The sequence below is a fragment of the Ambystoma mexicanum genome, chromosome 8 (genome assembly GCF_040938575.1).
Source record: "Ambystoma mexicanum isolate Mex_15411 chromosome 8, UKY_AmexF1_1, whole genome shotgun sequence".
Lineage (NCBI taxonomy): Eukaryota > Metazoa > Chordata > Amphibia > Caudata > Ambystomatidae > Ambystoma > Ambystoma mexicanum.
The window spans coordinates 1,178,259,597-1,178,281,080 of record NC_090929.1 but is presented as its reverse complement, the minus strand read 5'-3'; the positions used below and the strand labels follow the sequence as shown (position 1 = coordinate 1,178,281,080).

The window sequence follows — 21,484 nt, the reverse complement described above, 5'->3', positions numbered from 1 at the left end:
GTCTTTTCGACCTGTAGCTCCACAGACCTTGTTAACAGCTAAGGTGTGACCTGGATTTACTTAGCCAATGCAAAAGAAGCCACTGCCAGCAATGAGGATATCATAAATGGTGGGCTTAGTGGACATACCTTCCAATTAGATCAGAACATGATGCTAACTGTATTTTGAATAAGCCCTTCATTTCTTTCGACTAGCAAGTTCCAGCAGAGACTTCAACCCTAATCAAATTATACACAAAAGACGTTTTAGATATTAGTACCCGGCGAGAGCTCAATCAGAATGAAACAAGCATTCTGATTGGCCCTCACCGGGGCATTGCCTGGCCGGGATTCCACAGCCATTGTACCCGGCGGGGGCGTGGCAGCCCCTCAGCCAATTAAAAGGCTTGAAGCGGGGCTATCCCCGCTCCAGGCCTCCACACGGCTGAGAAGCTGCCTTCACCCCCGCCGGGGACTCGGGTATGTGTTTTTTGTTCCCTTTCCTCCCACCTCCCGTGCCCTTCCCACCCCACTTACCTTCTGCCTCCTTTGTTCACAGCGGGCAGCGTGGCAGCCTCCAGCCGTCTAGAGGCTCGGAGCTGGGCCATCCCAGCTTCGAGCCTCCATGCAGCTGGAGGTTTCCCTCTGCCCTCGTCCCAGCTGCCCTCGTCCACTCTGGGGATTCAGGTACGTCTATTTTTTACTTTTTTATTTTCCCTCCCTCTCCACCCCTCCCAACCCCACTTACCTTCTTCTCAGTCGTCTTTCTGGAGCGAACGTGCTGGGAACACTTCTGTTCCCACCGCGTCCGCTCCGGACTCTGTTTTCCCTTTCCCAGTGGCCATTTTCTTGGTCTTTTTTTTTTCTGTCCCAAAACGCTGCAGCTTCCTCGTGCCTATAACTATGGGCCTTGGGGCATTACCTGACTCGGTAATGCCCCCGCCGCTCGGGGCATATTGCTTAAGTATGTGTGAATCCTTGAAATGTGAGTGTACACTCATTTCAATCGGTCTTCCAATCCACATTGGATTGTTTGAACACATCCTGAGCACATCGTGCAACCACACATGCCACTGAGCAGTGTGAAGTGTAAAGGTCCTTTCTATACCAACATTTAATTACGACCTGCAGCGTTAGGGTGAGTGAATCCAGACCCATCCATTGTAATCAGTTGAATTTCCATTTAGAAATGGTTTATTTGGCCGCAACGCATCCCACAACATCTCCCTTTCTTCCCCTTCTGTGTTTGCCGCTGCCCAGCCATCTTCCTGCCTCCCAGCACTTCCACCAACCCTGATTGGCCCTGCATGCATTGAAAATGGTTCAACACAGACTAACACTGCTCACGCTCTCCAGAGCACATTTCCTGACTGGCAGCGTTGGGGTGAGTGAATCTGGAACCTTGGTCCATTTCCTTTTTAGGCGTTTCTCCCTTTACTGCTGTGTTCCAGGTTTAGGTGTTTCGCCCATTACTGCTTTGTCTCAAATGTAGGTGTTTCTCAAGTGTGGATGTTTTTCCAATGCTCTGGTTTGTGGATTTTGGGTGTATTTTCCTGGCTGTGTTCAGCTACCTTTAGGTGCATCTTCCTGTTGTGTTCTCCTGAATCTGAGTGCGTCATCCCAGATGTGTTCTCTTAAACCTAGGTGCACCCTCACTCTCTGGTACCTTGATAATTGTTGGTAACCCTCCATTGCACCTATAACTGCCTCATTTAGTCATTGTATCGCACAGTTGTTGCAGGCAGATATCCTTGACAGCATGCTTAGTAGACTGCTTTGGTTAGCGTTTATAGAACATGGTACATATGTAATTAGACTGTGTAGGTAACTTGTTTATTGCACTCAAATAATCCCATTAGCCTAGTTTCTATGGCAGCTGGTCTGTACTTCTGACAAAATGCACTACGACACCCATTCCATTTTATTTGGTAGACTAGTAGGGGAGAATGTCCATAGTGCACGGGATCGGATGACACAGCTACATCGAACATAAGCTCCATCTGAGCTTAAGGTATGTGTAAACGCACCACTTCGGTGGACACTCACCGCAGGTATGGCTATCCATCCACACACCCTAGAAGGCAGCTACGACTATGTCAAATTCTGTCTACCTGGTCACATAACGGTTTCGCACTGAAACATCAACACCTCTGCCATTAGAATACAGAGCCAACCTGAGTCGAAATTCGGCACAGCTGACACACATCAAATCTTTGGCCCTAGCTATCTGTCGTGAACCTCAGCAGCACCCATCCACATGCCAGACCTCTTGGGTTGCTTACTGGAGCCTACCCAGCCCTCCTAAATCCTAATCTTGGCCAAATGGGCACATGCATCTTAATCCTCCTCTTAGGACTTTCCCACAACTGGAATTCGGCACCCGAGGGTATTCCAAACACAAAGCGCATTTAGGACATACAAATGGGGAAATGGTGCTACATAAATGATTACTACAGTACAGTATGATACAATACATGCATAACTGAATCCCTGCTTGTATTTCTGCAATGCCTTCTCTTGATACAGCAAAGCGAGACAGCATACACCTACAATCAAAGTCATACATGTTTCCTCTCTTATTCCCTTACAGCACCCTAACTTACATTGTCGTTACTGTTCTGATGCACACTCCACTTTCTGCTTCCCACTGCCAAAACAAGAGTGAACATCACAGGTGCGGGTACAATACTCCTTCCTTATTTTGACAAGCCTCACTGTCATTAGACCACTACAATTGTAACTGGCCCATTACACATATCCTTACAGCACAACCCATTAGGTTACAAAGCTGCTCATTTTTGGTAGCACGATAACCACAATCCATTCTCTAACTAAGAAAAGGTGCTCAATAATAGAGAAGCAAATCACATACAGTTAAACTGAATTAAATACAAGAATCGGATTGATGTAGTGCCTAATAAGTAGACAGAGACCTCAGAATAAATTCAATTGTATGCTATGTAAGCGAAAAGTCATGAGATGCAGATGAAATAGTAACATGACATGGTGAGTTACTCCACCACTTTCAGAGACAGTTGAAAACCAACCAGAACACACGTCTAGATGCAGTAAGCACTCAACTCTTTTTGTTCAGCTCAAATGAGTCAATGGTTTCACTTTGGTGGGGTGTTGAGAAAATCACTGGCTAAACAAAACAGAAAGAATGGATACAGTATTGATAGCTTCTAAAAATACTTGAAACACTTTCTTAGAAAAAGACATGCTTTTAAGCCTCTGAAAGTTACCCTCAGCAGTTGTTTGAGCACCCTGCCGGAAATCAAGCTTTCACCTTGCATTATGTGATGTGGAATTTAAGTACAATTAACACAATAAAACCCGTTATGAGATAAACTATGTAAAATACAGGCATGGACAATAAAACATATGCACAAATATTCTACATAGATACGGTTCCGTGACAAAATGTAACAATCACTGGTGTAACGAGGGCCCCGCAGACGCCACGGTGCGGGGGGCCCGCTAGTACATGTTCAGGAGGGGCCCCACTTCGTTAAAAAAAAAATGGAAGAAAAAATTAATCTTTTGTTTTTTTACATTTTCTTTTTGAATTCACTCTGCCTTGATCCTGTAACAGAAATAATGTCTTTATCAAGGCAGAGTGAATTCAAAAAGAAACTTTCTTTTTGAGGTCTGAGGGGTCCCCTCACCCCATGACATGGAAGACCCCAGGCTGGAGGCCTCCATGTCACGGGGCGGGGGAGCCCTATGACTTTAAAAATTAAATAGTTTATATTTGAAGTTACTGTGCCTTCATAAAGAAATGTTTTCCGTTATGATTCGGTCCTTAACGGAAATAATTTCTTTATGAAGTCAGAGTAACTTCAAAAAGAAACAATGGGCTTCATTATAGGTATGGCGGTCCGGAAACAACAGTGCTGGTAAGCTTACAGGTACCGTTGTTTCCGGACCGGCATACTACAGGTCTGCCTGCCGGGCACAGCGGCCATGGTAAGCAGACCATCACAGAAGCACCTGCACCATTAACAATGGTGCTAGTGCTTCCGTGTTCCCCATTCCCAAAGAGCCCTATGGAATTCTATGGGAATGGGGAACTACAATTTACCAGCACCTGACTTTCTGGGACGCTAGGGTACCGGGAAGTCAGGTGCCGGTAAATCATTCCGAGTCAGGCGGCAGCCCGTCGGTAGCACCGGCAAGGTTACCGCCAGACTCGGAATGAGGCCCAATTTCTTTTTAAAGTAATAGGGCTCCCCTCAACCTCATGACGTGTGCATGTGTCAGTGTATTGTGGAAGGGTGTACACTTAAATGTGTAGGTGGCTGCCTGTTGAGTGTATGGGGAAAGGGTGCACACAAATCTATGGGTGGCTGGGTGTGCGTGTACGGTGAAAGAGTGCACACTTTAATGTATGGGTGGGTGCCTGGGTGTGTGTGCCTCTATGGTGAAAGGTTGCACACTTAAATGTACGGGTGGCTGCTTGGGTGTGCCTGTATGGAAAAAAGGGTGCACACCTAAATGTATGGATGGCTGCATGAGTGTGCCTGTATGGTGAAACAATGCACACTTAAATGTATGGATGGCTGGGTGGGCATGGGTGTGTAAGGTGAATGGTGTGTGTGTGTGCTTGTGTTCAGGGGTGCAACAAAACCCACATTTTGGGGGGCTAATCCTTCAAATGTTGGGAGAGGCGCTAACTTCATGGGCGGTGGGGAGGGGAAAACTGATTTGTGTGGGGGCATCTACTTCTTTATGCATTCTAATGAGACTATTCTAGTGCAGCTTCAATGTTGTAAGTAGTTAACTCTCTCCTTTAAGTCTGAAAGCACCCACTTATGATCTGCAGTGAGATGAGTGGTCTCCTGTTCCCTCTCTCCCCTTCCAATCAATCCCTGGCATGCAAGTACTAAACCCACATCCCAATTTAAATTGCCTAAATAAATTGGTATTTGAATGCAGGTACTAACAGTGAAATGCTTTAAGTTAGTAATTGCTGGGCCCTTGTTAACAGCGAAACCCAGGTGCCATTTAACATCTGTGTCCTGTTCTGTCCGGCAACTGCTCTGAAGGCCTGCCAAGTTGAGTCAACATAGCCCAACATTTCAGAGGAGTTTGGGGGTGCTAAAGCCCAGTCACCTCAATGGTGTTATGCCACTACTTGTGTTTAATGCCTTGATTACTTATTGGTAATTGCCATTACTCCTAGCCCTATTCCTCCTCGTCCATGTACTTGTGTATGAGGCAGTACTTGTGAATGAGGCACTTTGCCTCATACACAAGTACTGGGGTGAAGTAGAGTACATGGAGGTAATGCCTGACCAAGCTACCTGTAATCCTCATTACTCCTAGCTCCACTCTTCCTCATCCCAGTACTTACCTATGAGGCAAGGAGCCTCCTGGACCGTTGGTTTGCCCGATGAAGCCCTGCTACTGTGCTGAAGCTCTGAATTCGCCTAGACTAGAGAAGACCTGCAAAGGATGACTCCTCCCCTTTGGATGGTCGGACCAATCAACCCCAAGACAAGCTCATCTGGACATCCTCTCGGAGCTGGCTAAACTTCCATTGCTGCTGCAGGAATTCAGTGCCAGTGTCATGATGCCTACCCCCGGGCATCCGGATTGAGTCCATCAGCCCCGGGAGCAGGCATCCAGATACTCATTAAAACCCCAACAGCCCCGGCTGGGGGCTGTTTGGATTCAGTCCTGGCGCCTTAGGCGCCAGGCTCATCATAGAAATCAGTCCTGGCGCCATAGGCGCCAGGCTCATAGACTTTACTTACCTAATGCAGACCATGCTGCAAATGAGTCCAAGCCAACGTGAGGCCTGGATGGGACTATTTTATTACAGGGACTATTTTTTACTCGGATGTGGTTCTGGGGAACTTCTTACCGGGGACTACTTTGCAGGCTATTTAAACCACGCCCAAACAGCAGCTCATGCTTCGTGTTATTCTGCATCCAGCAGCGTAACGCTCACCGTGTCTGCAAGTCAGCATCCAGTCTTCTGCCACGCCCGCCTCGAATTCGGAGCTCCTAGACAAAAGGAAAAGAAAAGGAGAGGAGGTTAGATCATGGACATTATTTGATTCCTTACCTGATTCCGGACCCAGCACATCTCCAAGCCTCGAAAGGACATTATTTCAGCACGCGTCGATTCGCCAGCAGCAGCGCCGTGTTATACTCACCAGTCCACCGCATCTTTCAACTCGGCGCTGCCTCCATCATTTTCTTCGTCGAAACCCAGCACCTGGGGGGAAAACAAAAGGAATAACAAGGTGAGCCGAGAAAACTAACAAAGACAATCTCTTTGCCACCATAGGCTTACCTGCTTTGCCACCGGAGGTATTATCCTTCAATTCGCTGCATCTTTCTATGCCGCACCTATAAAGGGAGAGAAAACAGCAAGTTAAACTCATGCAACTTTTACCGGACAGTGTTTGGTAATACAGACTCTTACCTGAAAGCCATCAGCTGCCTCCAGGCAATATTCTTTTGGACCCAGCTGCAACCTAACGAGGGAATGGAACACGAGTGAACATCGGACATATTGAACTCTTTGAACTTCATAGACACTGGAGTCCGTATTCCTCCGGAACTCCTGCAGTACATTCAAACCAGTGAAGTAACTGGTATCTACGCGCTCCTGCATGCCATGCAGGATGGAGAGCTCATCATTTAAAAACATAAGGTGAGGTTACCAAGAGGGGATATCGGAGGTGATTAGTGGGGAGAACGAGAACAGTTGGGTGGGCCATCACTAAAGTCCACGGGTGGCAAAATCCCTTTCTCCACTTGCAGGAGAATACTTCTACGAGTCCAGCAGACAAGATTAGGCGGGCCAGTCCAGACTGTCATCCCTTCACTACGCATCACGTTGGTGGAGACCGCAGCTGTCTGGGTCCGATCGACGCCCCTGTGGGAACCAGGTGAGCGTAACAGCCAGGGAGTGGAACACCGAAATCGAGTGAGTGTCTTTAAGTTGGACACAAGCTCCAGGAAGATCCTCCGGACTCCCAAGAAGTAGGACCTCAACAGAGTGCTGAACCCCAGATGACAGGAAAGTCCAGAGTGGTATGCAGTGGTTCTATTTGCGAGAAAAGCGAGGAGCTGAAACCACGAACTGCCACTGATCTGAAGTTTGCCCATTGATGCCGTTGACCTTCCATTCATAGTGCAGGAGCCCTCCTCCCTCTTGTCTCCATAACTGAGGCCCAGGAACACCAGGATCTGCAGACGTACACAGGAATAAAAGCCAGCTGGAACCACTTTCTTCTAACCAAAGGTACTGTAAACTAAAGGGATGCTTACTTCTTGTCATTCAGCTGTGAAGGAGTTTTGGGAGGATAGCTCAGGGGGAAACATGCTCGCCTTGGAAGCAAGATGACACCGAGCAACGCAGCTTCAATCCCCGGGTCCGTGCTTAGAAACCTCTGGGTATGAAGAGCGTTATAAATAACCTATCATATCATACGTAATCTCTGGGACAAGGAAGAGGGACGTGAAGGTAATTCTGGACCAAAGAGCTGATTTTAGAGTGTGGGGTAGGTGGTAGGAGGGAGAGAGGATCTGTGGGGTGTGGGATTGTGCAATAAACCATATGGTTGTTCTTGGCCAGGCTAAGCAGGCACGATATGTGGTATTAGTGGCTAGAGAGGCATTTTGGTGCAGCCAGTCTAGTCATTCCTCAGTTTAGTATGACTTTTTTTTTTAACTTCGCATTTCTGATAAAGTAGTCCTGCTAAGTGTAATTACCTATCTAGACTGGCATTTGGGTGCTGCCAGTCTAGCCATTTCTTACTGCTGCATTGTATATGAGCATCTGTGATAAAATGATATGACATAAGTAATTTATAAAATGCCTGGACACAAGTGTTTGTAGGCGCGACAAGACAAGGGAGGGAAGATAGAGGGAGGACAAGACAAACGTTCTTACTATGCCTTGTGTCATTCAGATTGTGTACGTGCAAGAACGAGAAATGCAAGGGGAAAGGGAGGGGGAAGTGCAGGAAGAGGGGAGGGAAAAACAGGGCGGTAATGCTCTGAGTAAGTGCAGCCAGGGCAGCGCGGCTCTGGGTAGTGCACGGAGAACAAGGAACTGTAGGGTTACAGTTACAGAACCTAAGTGTATGGTAGGCATGGAGGCAGTGCAAGGGTGACTTATCAAGAAAGAGCCTGGACTCAGTGTGACTCTGAAGGTAGCCAAGCATTCAGTCAGTACAACAGACAGGTAGGTCAGCAGGGGAGGGAGAGAGAGAACACAGCGGAGAAGACAAACGCTTTGAGCTGCTTCTGAAACTTCAGGTGGTCCGCTCAAGTTTGAGAAGGGCAGGGAGGCCATTCCAGCAGAGGAGAGAGATCTACCCCCCACTCTCTGCCTGGAGAAGTGTCTAACCCTTAGAGAGTTGGAGGTAGCTGCAGTAAGGCCTCGAGAAGGATGGTATTTTGGAAGAAAGCGTTGGATGTAGTGTGAGCCCCGACCCCTGAAAGCCTTGTTCACAATGCAAAGGGTCTTGAACTTGTTCCTTGCAGCCACCGGGAGCCAGTGGAGAGATGTCAGGGCTAGAGAGATACGATACCTGGGCTTGAGGCCAAGGATAAGTCTTGCAGTCCTGTTCTGTATTAGTTGCAGAGGGCGGAGAGTAGAGGAAGGCAGATTGAGAAAGAGGCTGTTGCAGTAGTCCAGCCTAGAGGGAAACAGGGCTCTGAAGACAAGTGAGCTTCTGGGGGAAAGTGAGAAAGGGAAGAGTCCCTTTTAGGAGGAGAAACTGGTAGTGGGACTTCTTGGCGACATCTGAGATGTGAGGAGAGAAAGAGAGTGGAGTCGAAGATGACTCCACAGTTTTTTGTCTTGCAGGAAGACGAAGGAAAAGGTCCCAAGGTGGGCAGTCAGAGTAAGAGGGAAAGCATGGGCAGGGGCCCCAATGAGAAGGATCTCCGTCTTAATGGTATTAAGGCATAGATCATTGGAGGTGCACTGAATTGTGGATAGACAGTCAGTAATGAGCGAGAGAGAAGGGGAGCCTGATGGAAAGCTGACTGCCATCCGCATGAACCTGAAAGTTAGAGGAGAAGGTAGAGATCAGGTGGGTCAAAGGGGCCAAGTAGGGGTTGAAAAACCAGAGTGAGAGGATAGAGCCCTGAGGAATGCCACAGGTAGAGAGAGAGAGGTGGTGGAGAGAAAGGGACCAAGTTGAACCTAGCAGGGGCAGTCCAAGAGGAAGGATATCAGCCACTCCACAGCCTGATCCATGATGCTCAGGTTCTCACGTAGTCGACTGAACAGGATGGCATGGTTGACTTTTTCAAAAGTAGAGGAAAGATCAAGGAGGATTAGGACAGAAGGAATGCTGGAATCAAGGTTAGAGGGCAGATCTTCACGGGTGTTCAGTAGAGCAGTTTCCGTGCCTCTGGCAGCTCTGGAGCAAGACTGATGGTAATGTAGACAACCGATTCAGTGTGGAGATTAAGCTGGGAGAAGGCCAGCTTTTCCAAGAGTTTGCCCAGGAGAGGGGTGATGGAGATTGGGCGATAGTTTGCCCGGCAGGTAGGATCGGCAGACAGCTTCTTGAAGAGTGGATGCACAAGGGAGTGCTTAAGGGGAGAGGGGAACATTCCAATGGTGAAAGAGTGATTACAGAAATTTGCCAAAGCTGGAGCGAGGGTGTCATTATGGGTGTTGATGGTTATGGAGGAGCAGGGAAGCACCTGTTTAGACAACACTTTCATAGATCGGACTTGTCTAGGTGTTGTCAGAGAGAAAGAGGAGAAAGGAGGAAGGGAGGTAGAGATGGCCAAAGGGGGGCTGAGAGAGGAAGAGGGAGAGGAAGAGGAGATAGAGGACAGGATGTCCTGAGTTTTAGCAGAGAAGTGAGTAGCCAGGGCCATACAGAGGGCCTGCGAGGGTACAGGAAAGGTAGAGACTGCAACAGGATTGACCAGTTCCTTGAAGATATTAAAGAGTTTGGCCGTTTTGTTAGAGGCTGCACAGACCTGGGCTTGAATGTGTACTCTCTTCTTGATGAGTGTTATTGCTTCGACTGGCATTTTGGTGCAACCAGTCTAGGCATGTCTAAATGTGACCTGGCATGCTTTACTGTAATGTTATTACGTGTCTACAGTGGTCTACATTGTGTAGCCAGTGGGATATGTTTTCAGCGTGGCATGGCATTTTTAATAACAAAGCATTAATGGTCCTGTGCAGTGTTGGTTACTTGCTTGTATTAGATTGGTGTTACCCTACAAAACAATTGCAAACACTCTGGCTCTCAGAAAGTGTGCTGTATATTGCTTTAAAACACTCATTTATATATTTTTCTTGGTAGAGTGTGCGGCTTACCCCTTCAGCAGCACGTTCGTGCGTGTTGTGCAAACATGATAATCTAGGCCGCCCCAGTGTGGCACGACCCATGATTTGTTGCTGAGTTTTGGGGGGGCTCAGCATGGCTCGCAGGGGGGGGGGCAAATTTTGTATAACGCCTCTGGTAACAATGAACATATGATGAGATTTATAACATCATAATCAAGGAGGAGGGCCATGGCAAATTATAAATAAGGGAAGCCTTTATTAAGGAAGGATTATGTTTTTTTCTTTCCATCACAAATAAACTACGCAATTAACTGATGTTAAAAAAGGTTACTGGAAATAAGGCAGTGACTTGGAGGTTTATCCCATAGTTTCTTCTTCGAGACCTGCAATAGATTCCTGGCTGAATCAGACCTATTTACATGAGATGCTCTCATCAGCCTCTGTGCATTATCGTCCAAGCATTACCTTTGAGTCCCTCACCAATTCTGGTGCATAACTCTCGTGAAGAGGATCATCAGCCTCCTCATTCACATGAATTCCTTAAGGGCTCCCACCAGTTTCTTGTTTCTTTTGCTAGAGTGTCTCTTGAAGGATCTCACCACCATCTTAGCATCAACACATACATGTTTTTGAGAGGTTCTCATGAACCTACTGTTGTTATGCTGTAAATGTTTCTTAGAAGTTCCCAACATCGTTCTGGCTTTTTCAGACTCACATTCTTCAGAGACGTTCACCAGCCTGTTCATTTTGTCACCCAAGCGTATCTTCATTTGAGGGTTTCCACAAATATTAATTTCCGACTACCCAGGGATCTGGCATATTGTTTGACTTGTGAAGGTGCATGTAAAAGGATGTCACTGTCCTTTCCACATCATCATCAAGTGCTGCTTATACCGCTCATCACGGTCTTCGCGTTTTCATGCGCTGGTTTTAGAGGTTCCCAGCATCTCAGTCAATTGCTCATCATAGACTTCCACTAACCTCTTGGCTTGGCCATGCTAACATTCTTCAGAGACGTTCATCAGCCCCTTGGCTTTGTTATGCAGAGGGTTGTCAACTTCCTTTTCCTGTGGGGGTTGAGTGTCCCAATTTCCCTCCTCCACCTCCTCACCTGAGTGTTCTGTGTCCTCTTCCAGTGGGCTCAAGGATCGGTGGGATCTGTAGTCATTTTCTTTTTTGTTTTGTAGTTTGGGTCTCGCATGAGAGGAAGCCACAGTGAAGGCTATTAGGGAGCACTTCCCTGAGGACCCCCTTCCCGGGAGGGACAAAATAGGGGAAAAAAGCCAAACGTGGCAAAAGAAAACCTCTGGCTTTGTGGGCAGCAGGAATCCTTGAAGGTACAAGACACGAGTGGCAGAAATGTAACCGTCCAGTAATGGAACCCAACAAGTCAGATCCAAATAGGTATAAACCAAAACTAAGGAGTAGAGTGCAGATGGGACATCCAAAGAAAAGCCCAAAGCGTTTAGGCAGCAGAAAAGAGGAAGAGAGAAAACTGGCTGTAGGAAAAGGAGGAAGCGGAGAGTCCACTTAGAAAAAGGACCCATACGCGAACCGCGCACGGGACAGCAGCACGAACTGAGGAAGAAGAGCAGGGAGGCAGACCAGAGTTAAAAGTAAACAGGAAAAGAGACCGGAAGAGTCCGTGACAACGGCTGCGTGGCGCAACAACGGCTGCGAAAGAAAACACAGATGACCGAAAGGTTGCAACGCGCAGATGTCAGAAAGAGGCGTGCCTAAATAGGTCTCCGTGCATGCGTTGAAAAAGAACTAGACCGCTGCATACACGTAGTGTATTGTGTGATGGAAATCAGGTAGTGAATCCAACGGGGCCATAGCCGCCAGTATCCGAGGCGTCGCGTGACAAGGGTCTTCCACAAACTTTCAACATACTCTTGGTTTTGTCAAGTAAGCATTCTTCAGAGTCTTTTTCCAGGCATTTGGTTCTGATATATGACCTCGACTTTATGCAAGGATTTCAACAAACACTGCATTTCTAGAACATCGCACAATATGGGATGGCTTGGCTCTTCTTCTTGATCATATTGTCCCCTTCTAGATCTGCTACTCAGGGATTCACGGCTTCATTCATGGATGTTGCTTTCCATATTCTGCAGACTTTGTGGTTGCACTGTAAACTGGCTTCCCATTGGTGCAGGGATTCCCTCTTATTTTTCTGGTATGTGATCAATTGTGGAGTTTTCAGCCCTACCTATCCCCAAGCACACCTTACTGTTTCCCATGTCATGTGAATGAAAGATGCATCTTAGAAAAGGTTATCAGCCATTTCTAATTGTATTATATGATGTAGTCATCTTGTATAGTGAATGTGCTGCTTTAGGTACAGTTGACTAAAGAGACATTACTCCAAGTAAAGATTTCAATGGAGATAAAGAGGCTTTACCACAGACCCTTGAATAAAATGTATTCTTGGTGCCTCAATGGTTTACTTTTCTTATTTTTATCAAGATTAACATAATATTATACAATTTCTCATAAAAATAAAGAAATCAGGTCATACTGTAACTTGTATATTGTACTGTGTTATTATATTGTATTATTAATCTGTATAGCTCAAGAAATATACATACATTAAAACAAAGTTCCACGTAGGATCAATCCCAATGACCAGGAGTGCCATACCCCAGGCGTGGAGTGCCACAGACATTAGGGTTTCAGTAACATCTCCAAAGGACACAACAGGTCCCCTGGGAATACCAATCAGGTAGAAATTGCCTCATACCAGCAACACCAGGGAAAAAATCAGCGAGACCAACCACTGATGGACTAAGCAATTAGGTACAAAATAAAGAAGAGTCATCAGCTAGGGGTAGCTGATGACTCTTCTTTATTTTGTACTATATTTTTGCCTTTTTGAGTCAAGCCCCCCTTTAACAAAAAAGAAGGCCTTTAGCCCCCTCGGCCATCTCTGACTAAGCAATTAGGTGACAAGAGCATGTGTCCTGCCTTCTGAACTCCCTTGGGGCGTCTAGCCAGTTAAGTTCAGAACAGTAAATGGTGAAGAGCAGCCATTGACCGGCCTCTTTGCCTATGCGCCTTTTCTTTGCTTTGTCCTGTTACGTGTCTGTAAGTGCTCTTTATCGTTTCTTCTCCAGCTCCGACTCACCTCGCATTTCTCTTGCTATCTCTCATTTTCCCTTCTACTTCTGTCTTCACTCTCTACCAGTCAGAACCATCTCAACCCTATCCCCAACCCTATCATTTCTTCTCTTCTACTATTTCTAGTCACAAAACCTGCCCAACCGTAATTCCAATACACAGCCTCTTTGTGCATCTACCCTGAGTGCCTCTCTATTTCTGACTCAACATTGCTATGCTTCTACATCTCACTCTCTTTCTATTGCTCTTTGGAATGCAGTCTGCCTGCCAAAAGAACCTCTGACATCTTCCTTATTAATTCTCCTTCTCTTGACTTCATTATCCTTACAAAACCTCGATCTCCCCCTCTGACTCTGCAACCCTTGCTGCTCTTCATGAACCTGCCTACACCTTCACTCACTCTTTCTGCCCCACTGACAGCAGTGATGGTGTAGGACTGTTTTCATCCTTCAAACTTCCTATCTCTCCTACTCCCTAATCTCCTGCTAATTGTCCCTCATTCAAGGTGGGCTCACCTCCCTAGCCTCAAAGGAGACGCTCCCCTGCTGATAAGGGACACATTCCCTTGATTCATCACATACCCTTCCCGTTACATTAGTGGGTTTTCCATCTGTGTTGTGAACGTAGTTTATCATTTCTACTTGTTTGGGTTTGTATTTTTGTCCTCCCGGACTGGAGATCTGGTCTCTCCCCAGCTTCATATGGAGGTATCTGAGAGGTATATAGAGTGTTCCTGAGATTGCAAAGTAGAGTAAAAGGATTTCGTATCTGGGACTAAAGGAGGAGTTAGAAGTTCTGCAAAGGTTGGAGAGTCCGTACAAATTATTTATTTTTTTCTGATAGACCAGTACAACAGCAGTCTTCATGATCATGGGTCGGTCCCTAACTCTGAAGGACAGAGGGACTTTAGGGTAAGTCTCTACATCTCCATGCACGTATGTCATACTTACTGCTTGATTAAGCTGTACATCATCGGGATATAGGAGATCAGCTTTGATTGCAGTTTGTTGGCCCATAATCCATTAACTTGCACCTTTTCATGAGTTGAAAAGGTTGAAATGTCCAATAATATCTTTTGGTCTTATCAGGGTCATGATTGGTTTCTTTGTCCTCTTTCCCCAGGGTTTTTCTGCTAGCCTCCTATCTCCATAGGTTCTTCAATTGTGTTTTTAGGACAGAATCTGGCTATATGCCCCTTTTCTCCACAGGAAAAGATGACAAGGACGTTTTAACTCACCCCATTTCTTCTCCATCAGTGATTTGCATTTTGGTAAATGGTAAAGGAGTGTTTATTTTAGGGAAGTCTTCCTTACTTGGGAAGCAGGCTCATCTCGCTAACCTCAATGGGGGAGGCTCCCCATGGGGAGAAGGGACACATTCCTTGATTTGACAAACTGCACACTGCAAGCGTTGGTTCTTCAGGTTTAGCTATAACAGCTTCTATGGTGCAATACTGCAGAAGTAGAGTTAGAGCTTCCTCCAACTGAATCGTTTTCCAGACAATTGAAAGTATTTGAAATAAATAACATATGAGAGAAAAAAAAATCTATGTCAATTAAAGCAGGTTTCAAAGAATGGAGGCCATACTTATAAGGTGCAATGGCAATAATCACCGGGGTCCTAGGCCATAAAGTTTGGAGACCATTATGCGCCTTCCAAAGCATATACACGTGGCAACCCAGCCCTGTGCCATCTTTATATTCTGGGTTTTATTTGACTGTCACTTGCACAGCTGATGCAATAAAATAGGAACACAGATGTTTTGACCAGAATTTCACTGATAGAGCTATGGTTCAACCTACAGGCTCCCCAACTATTATACCAAGTGCGTATACATAGACCATTTAACAGATTCCTCATAATGACAATGTGGTATGGGGCCCATGGAGATGAGTAATAACTGATAAAACAGGTCGGAGAATTCAATATTTCCCCATTTTAAGCAATTCTCTCTGCTTGCCTTCGCCAGAAAAGTGGCACTTGGCCGCCGAAGGACTAAGATGGCATCCGAGATAACAAAAGGCAATCCAAATGCTCGATTGATTGTTTTCGCAGCAAACGTTAATTAAGGTTGGTATTAAGTAAGTAGAGAATCCGAGCATATGCACACAAGCCAAAACTACTGAGTTCAAAATAGTGGGGACAGTCCAAACCCTCCTATGTTTCCCTGCACCATGGCATGGCATTTACGGAGTCAAACACCTTCTAAGTAGTAAGATTTCAATGCTATAAAATAAGACATGTTATACTTAATAAAGGTCTACCGAGGGCAGAAGCGCTGGCAGAGATGTTCACTGATTATCGATCACAAATGTAAGAACAGACAGAAAAATGTTATCAGAATCGAGACCTGTATATAGGATGTTTCAGCCTCCAAATTCAGAAGCCATGGGCGCCTACAAACACGGCTATACTCTGCCACTGTTCCCTACACTTTTTATGGCAAATATGGATATGAACTATGGGGGTTCACTGAAGAGAAACCACATTTAACTGCTGCTCCAATAGGCAACAATTATTTGAATTCTACACAAATAAATACACTTGCCTGCAGCTGAAAAGACACGAAAATCATGCGAAATAGGTGTTTGGATCATCACGGCGTTGCTGCAAATCCATTATCTTGTTATTTTTCATAGTTATTTTTCAAATGGTATTTATTGAAAATGAAGAAATAGTGTGCTTTCCATCAGTTGGGGTTACATGAATACATCAGATAGGGGCCACAGTCCATACAAATGTATTATTGGCATATTGTATCGTTTAGGATTGTAGCAAACAGTTAACACATACCGTTAGTGGGGAGCATGAAACAGTGCTGAAAGAGTTGTGGAGCATAACACAGTGGTCGCTGTACAGGCTGGTTATCAGCATTTATAGTGGGCAGGGTGGGTACAGGAGTGTTGGTGGAAATACAATGTTCCGTGAAGTGTAGGTTATTCATTCCCTTTCCAAATTGCACAAGGGTTGTAGCCAATCTCACTTTCACATATATGAGGTTCCACAGGCTGGGGTCACAACGTGAGAATCCTTGTTTCCAAGTTCGTTGTTTTGCATTCTGCTGCTCTAGTCTGGTGTGGTCCTTGCTTCGAGTGACGAGTAAGCTGTAAGAGATGGTGAATTTGTCTGCTAGATAAGATGGATCCTGCATAGTTACAGCTGTCTGTGTGATGCAGCTGACGCTGAAGCTGATGCATTTGTGCAGTTGTAGGCAGTGTCATGCAATGACATTAGTCATTAGATAATACCATCTGTGGAGACTTTGCTTGAGGTGAGTTGCAGAATGGAGGTGGGTCTTCATAGGTGGTAGAATGCTGCTGGCCAGGCTAGTGATCACATCGTATTTGATGTCCGGCAGAGGATGGACCAGGGACTTTATCTTGGATCACAAGTTGGTGTCTGTTATGAAGGGCTTGCTTTTGTACAGGACGAATACCATGTTGGCTGGCTTTGTAGAATTGCAGAGCCTTTGCACATTGGATCAGCTTTACAGTGAAGCACTTGTGGTGCATGATACAATAATGATGTGCCCCTCCCTTTTCCTCAAATCTGTTCTACCCTCCTCCCACTACTCTAATTCTTCCAACTCCTCCCATCATGTCTCATAGTTCTTTCTGATCTTCTCTCTCCCTCTCTCTCTCTCTAGTAATTCACCCTCCCTTCACTCCCTCAGCAACCTTACACTCACCCCCTTAACTTCCTCTAACAATCTCACTCACCCACCTTACACACGCAACACAGTATCACTTGCTCTCACCAACCAATATCTTAACTTCTATTCAAAATGCCCCCATGCTCGTGTCCAACAATGTTCCTCCATACGGTCTATTGGTCTTCCACCTTCTCCTCTTCTGACAGTAACCAAACAAACCACATCTTCCGCTTTCCTGCCGCCCTGTGGTTGAGTCACAGGTAAGTGGTTGAATGTTTCTTGGTTTGCTTTTGGGGACCTGCTGCGTGGATGGCTTTAAAAAGTCAGTTATGGAAGTGTGCTGCAACTGCTTGATCACAGTGTGCACTCATGTCGTCTAGTAGTGCATAGCATTCCCTGGAGCTGATTATAGTTGCTGCTTATCCATATAGTGGCACTATAGCTCCTCGATGTCTGAGGATTAGGTGACTGGAGTGGTCTGTCTTCAGGCTCTGTTGGGCTGTCATGTTTTGTGTGGTCCACCCAGACCACTGATGGATGTGTTGACTGTAATGAAAAGAAATAAAATGGCAAGCACATTCATTAAGATGTATGGGGTGATCAACAATGGTACTGCCAAAACACATGTTGGCACTTAAGGAGGGGACAGGAAACGGGACCCTTTCAGCTACCACCTTTACTCTCTGGTCTAGGAATGACTCCGGATTCCACACAGATAGGCCTCCCATGCCAGGCTGACAGGGACCCCCATCCATTCAGTCTACTGACCTTGTCACATTGCTGAAGTGCATCTATCAGCCAGAGGCCTCATTATCTCATTAGTATGCATGCACAATGGTTTTAATTAAATATCTCCTTGCATATTGAGTCACTATTGTGCCTGGGTTAGTAGTACTAATAGCAAATAATAAGAATTCTTAAAATATGATGAAAAGTAGGAATGAGGAAGGTAGTCCACACAATATAAGGAAAGACATTCTATGAACTATAGAACAACTGTTGCCTACTCATTGTAACACTATGAAGGTCCAGTAGAACATGTCTATTTATGAAAGAGACAGTCTTTGTTCTTCACATTTAAATACTGAATATGTTGAGTAAACCACAAAGGTATTACATGTTTCCAACCACACAGGCTATGTGCACTGCTTGCACACAAATCCCTTATTTCAATCATATATTATTGTTGGACATGTTTTATTTATTTTTCAATTCAAACATGGTCACATTTCATATAAACAATCTGGGTCAGTCCATCAACATGTGCGGCATTATGTGTATTCAAGTGTGTCAGTGGCTGTGCATGCCGTGGCATTGTTAATACAATACAATTAGGGTGCATATTATTTTAATGTGATGACACTGGTGTTCCAATAAATACCTGTGTCTACACGGGGGAATTTCACAATCATGTACAAAGTCTAGACTTCTGGGCCGGCAGAGGTCATACAAGGATGTTCCACTTGTTGCATGACGCAAATTGCACATCAGATGTGGATAGTACATAGTTCACTCTGATGATGCCACAAAGCTATTGTTAGTAAGAATGTCGCTGGAACCATATCATATCACATCCCTGTGTCAAATAAGATGGTCTTATTTTTATTTACACATTCATAATTTTTGTCTTGAAAGTGGAATAACAACAACAATAATAATAAAAAAAATCATTTCACACAAGACTCTCTAGAAGTAATAACTCCTGGTCCCCAACAATTTAAGAAGAATGTGATCGGCACGCCAAAGCTAAATTGCTTTCTTGCCTTCTGCCAAATTACTGACCCTTTTATCCCTCCATGAAATTGGAAGATTGAAATATTTTCTTCCTGAATCAACCCTGCACAGATCAAATTGAGTCTCACCTCTACTTGTAGAAAGATGGTACCAGGGGACAGATTTTCTGGTACAGTAACTGCATATGAAGCATTAGTGAACACTGGGCTGTTGTCGTCAATGTCCAGGACCTTGATTGACAGTGTTATTGTTGAACTCCGGGGGTCCGACCCTCCATCTGTTGCTTCGACAATCAGTTCGAAGCTGTCCCTAGTTTCCCGGTCCAGCTTAACTGACGTGTAAATACTCCCGTTGGATGTGATGCGGAAAAGATTGTTCAGATTTCTTAAGCTGTAATAGACTTGGCCATTCACTCCTGCGTCTGCATCTGTGGCCTGAAAGAAAACACATAGCAACATATGCAGTCAATGGGCGCGAATGTGGAACACACGATTGATTCAATGCATGTCCAAGAAGCACAAGTGCAGCTCTTCTAACAGTGAGCCAGTCATTGAAATGCACCGATTAGCAACAAACAACATAACCTTGAAAATGTTACCCCTTAACATGCACACTGCATCCGCGATACATAGACAAACTATTATATAAACATCTTACAATAAATGCAAACAGTTAAATGTGCATCCCTGCTTAATATAAGACAAGTGCAATTGACCTGTAGTGCTTATATGATATGATAGGTTATTTATAACGTGCTTAATACCCAGAGGTTTCTAAGCGCAGACTCAGGGATCGAACCTGTGTTGCTCCGTGTCATCTTGCTTCCAAGGAGAGGATTTTGCTGCGGAGCTATCCTCCCGAGACCCTTAGAAAGTTTCCATTAGAACTATTTCAGCATACACATACATTTAAACATTTCAAAGGTCATTTGAACTGTATTTGAAGAGTCCCCTTTCTGGGTGGGCTGGTTGGTAGGTAGGAACAACCAGGTGTTGAGTGACAGCACCTGCAATGTGATCTAGAGCCCAGCGGAGCAAAAGGTACCTTCGCAGGGACACCCGGCGCATCAGCAGCCTCAGAAATAAGGGGACTCACTACAAACTTGGCAGGTGATCGGCGGCAAATCTACTGCTTCACTGCCAAACTTATTTTCCATTACCGCCACTCAGTCGCGTGGATTTACCACTGGGTGGTTTTATTCCAGTGGAAATCGAAATCATGGCCAGCCAAAAAGGGAGAGGGCAGTTAGAAAGAGGTGACATGGAAAATGGGTAGTGTGTCAAAAAGTATAAATGATCAATCAATGACACACAACTTGTCCTGCCACTCACTGGAGAAAGCTACTATCATAAAATATTTGCAGACAAATGTTGAAGATGGTGAGCAAACAGGTTTTACCCTTGGCCAAGTACCTCTTTGCCTGGCTTCTCCGGCGCTGTACAATATGTTTCAACTTGTATCAGCCAGTGAGTGGTAGTCACGTGGGCTGCATGGAGCCCAATCAGGCCCACATTTTTCCTCACCAAAAGTACACAGACAGTGCCGATCTTGCTCTCAGGTCCAGTGAATTGTGTATTAGCCTCCTAACCGGGTACTCATCTGTGTAGGGCCTGATTCATGGACGCGTTTTATAATGGCACAATCCCATAGGAAAACGTTCTGTGAATCAGGCCCAAAGCATATCAAATAACTGTGTCTTTTAGAAGACCCTTCAATTCCAACACAACACTCTGCAAAATGGGATGAAAGGATAGCTCTATAAAGACGAGGGACTGCAGAGATGGATGCCTTCATTCGGCCACGGTTGCAAACTGATACGCACAATCTGGGTAATAATGGTGGTAATGATGAACACCCGTCACCAAATCCCCTGTGATATTGACGTTCTGCAAAGCAGAGATACTTTAATAATGTATCCATTCAGGGGTGATCTTTGCATGAGGAATCCCTGGCAGCTAGCTGCCTGTGGCGCAAACATATAGGGTGTGGCAAGAACAGGGTGCACAAGTTAACCACCTTGTAACTGTCTCTTTGATTGTCTAGGTCAAAATAAAGTCATGTTCCTGTCTCATTGGTAGACAGTTTTGCACCACACCCCTGCTGGTTTCTGCAAGCCTGGCCCTGAGCTGTAAATTCCTATTTCAACATTGTTGCTTGTTCCCGAGTTCTGCATTGCATGTGCGTTGCATGTGGGCAATGAACATATGCAATTATATGTCACTTCAACTTGGAAATGCTGGTCGCCTGTATGGGAGAGACAAACTGCAAACGGGCCCATAAGATATCGGTCTGAGCTGACGACCTGAGCTGGCTCCTCTGCGCAGCATTTAATCTCCAAAACAAACAGCTGAGCCTCTGCTCCACTGAAAGGAGTTCTGCTGCAAACATGATTTTGTTCATCCTCTGGTCCCTTCTGCTAAGTACTGATACAATGTGCAACTTCTAATCCTTAATAAAACACACTAGCTAACACACACAGAGTCAGAGCCTTTTAGAAGAAAAGTCAAGCTCGTCACTACAAAAGTGTTTATCAAAGTTTGCAGAACTACTCCAGAATGGTTACCATTGGCGAGACACAGAGCGTGCATACTGTTACTGAAAATTAATTGCAACTCCTGCAGGCCTCCGTGCTGGCTATCTCCAGGTAGAAACAACCACCGAAGATCGATTTTTTGAAATTGGCAATGCCTTTCTAGTTTACACCCTATTCCTGTT

At 45.4% G+C, this 21,484-nt stretch overlaps 1 protein-coding gene across 4 annotated transcripts in view; it reads right to left on the bottom strand.

The window, feature by feature from the left end:
• Positions 1-21,484, bottom strand: part of PCDH15 (protocadherin related 15) — a 3,978,145-nt gene that overhangs the window by 1,153,046 nt on the left and 2,803,615 nt on the right. For 3 of the 4 annotated variants that reach the window (XM_069611238.1, XM_069611241.1, XM_069611239.1), the window contains one exon: positions 18,898-19,203. The exons of the other annotated variant lie outside the window; for it this stretch is intronic. In XM_069611238.1, coding sequence (XP_069467339.1) covers positions 18,898-19,203 — 306 coding nt within the window. The remainder of the gene's footprint in view (positions 1-18,897; positions 19,204-21,484) is intronic. 4 annotated transcript variants of the gene reach the window in all.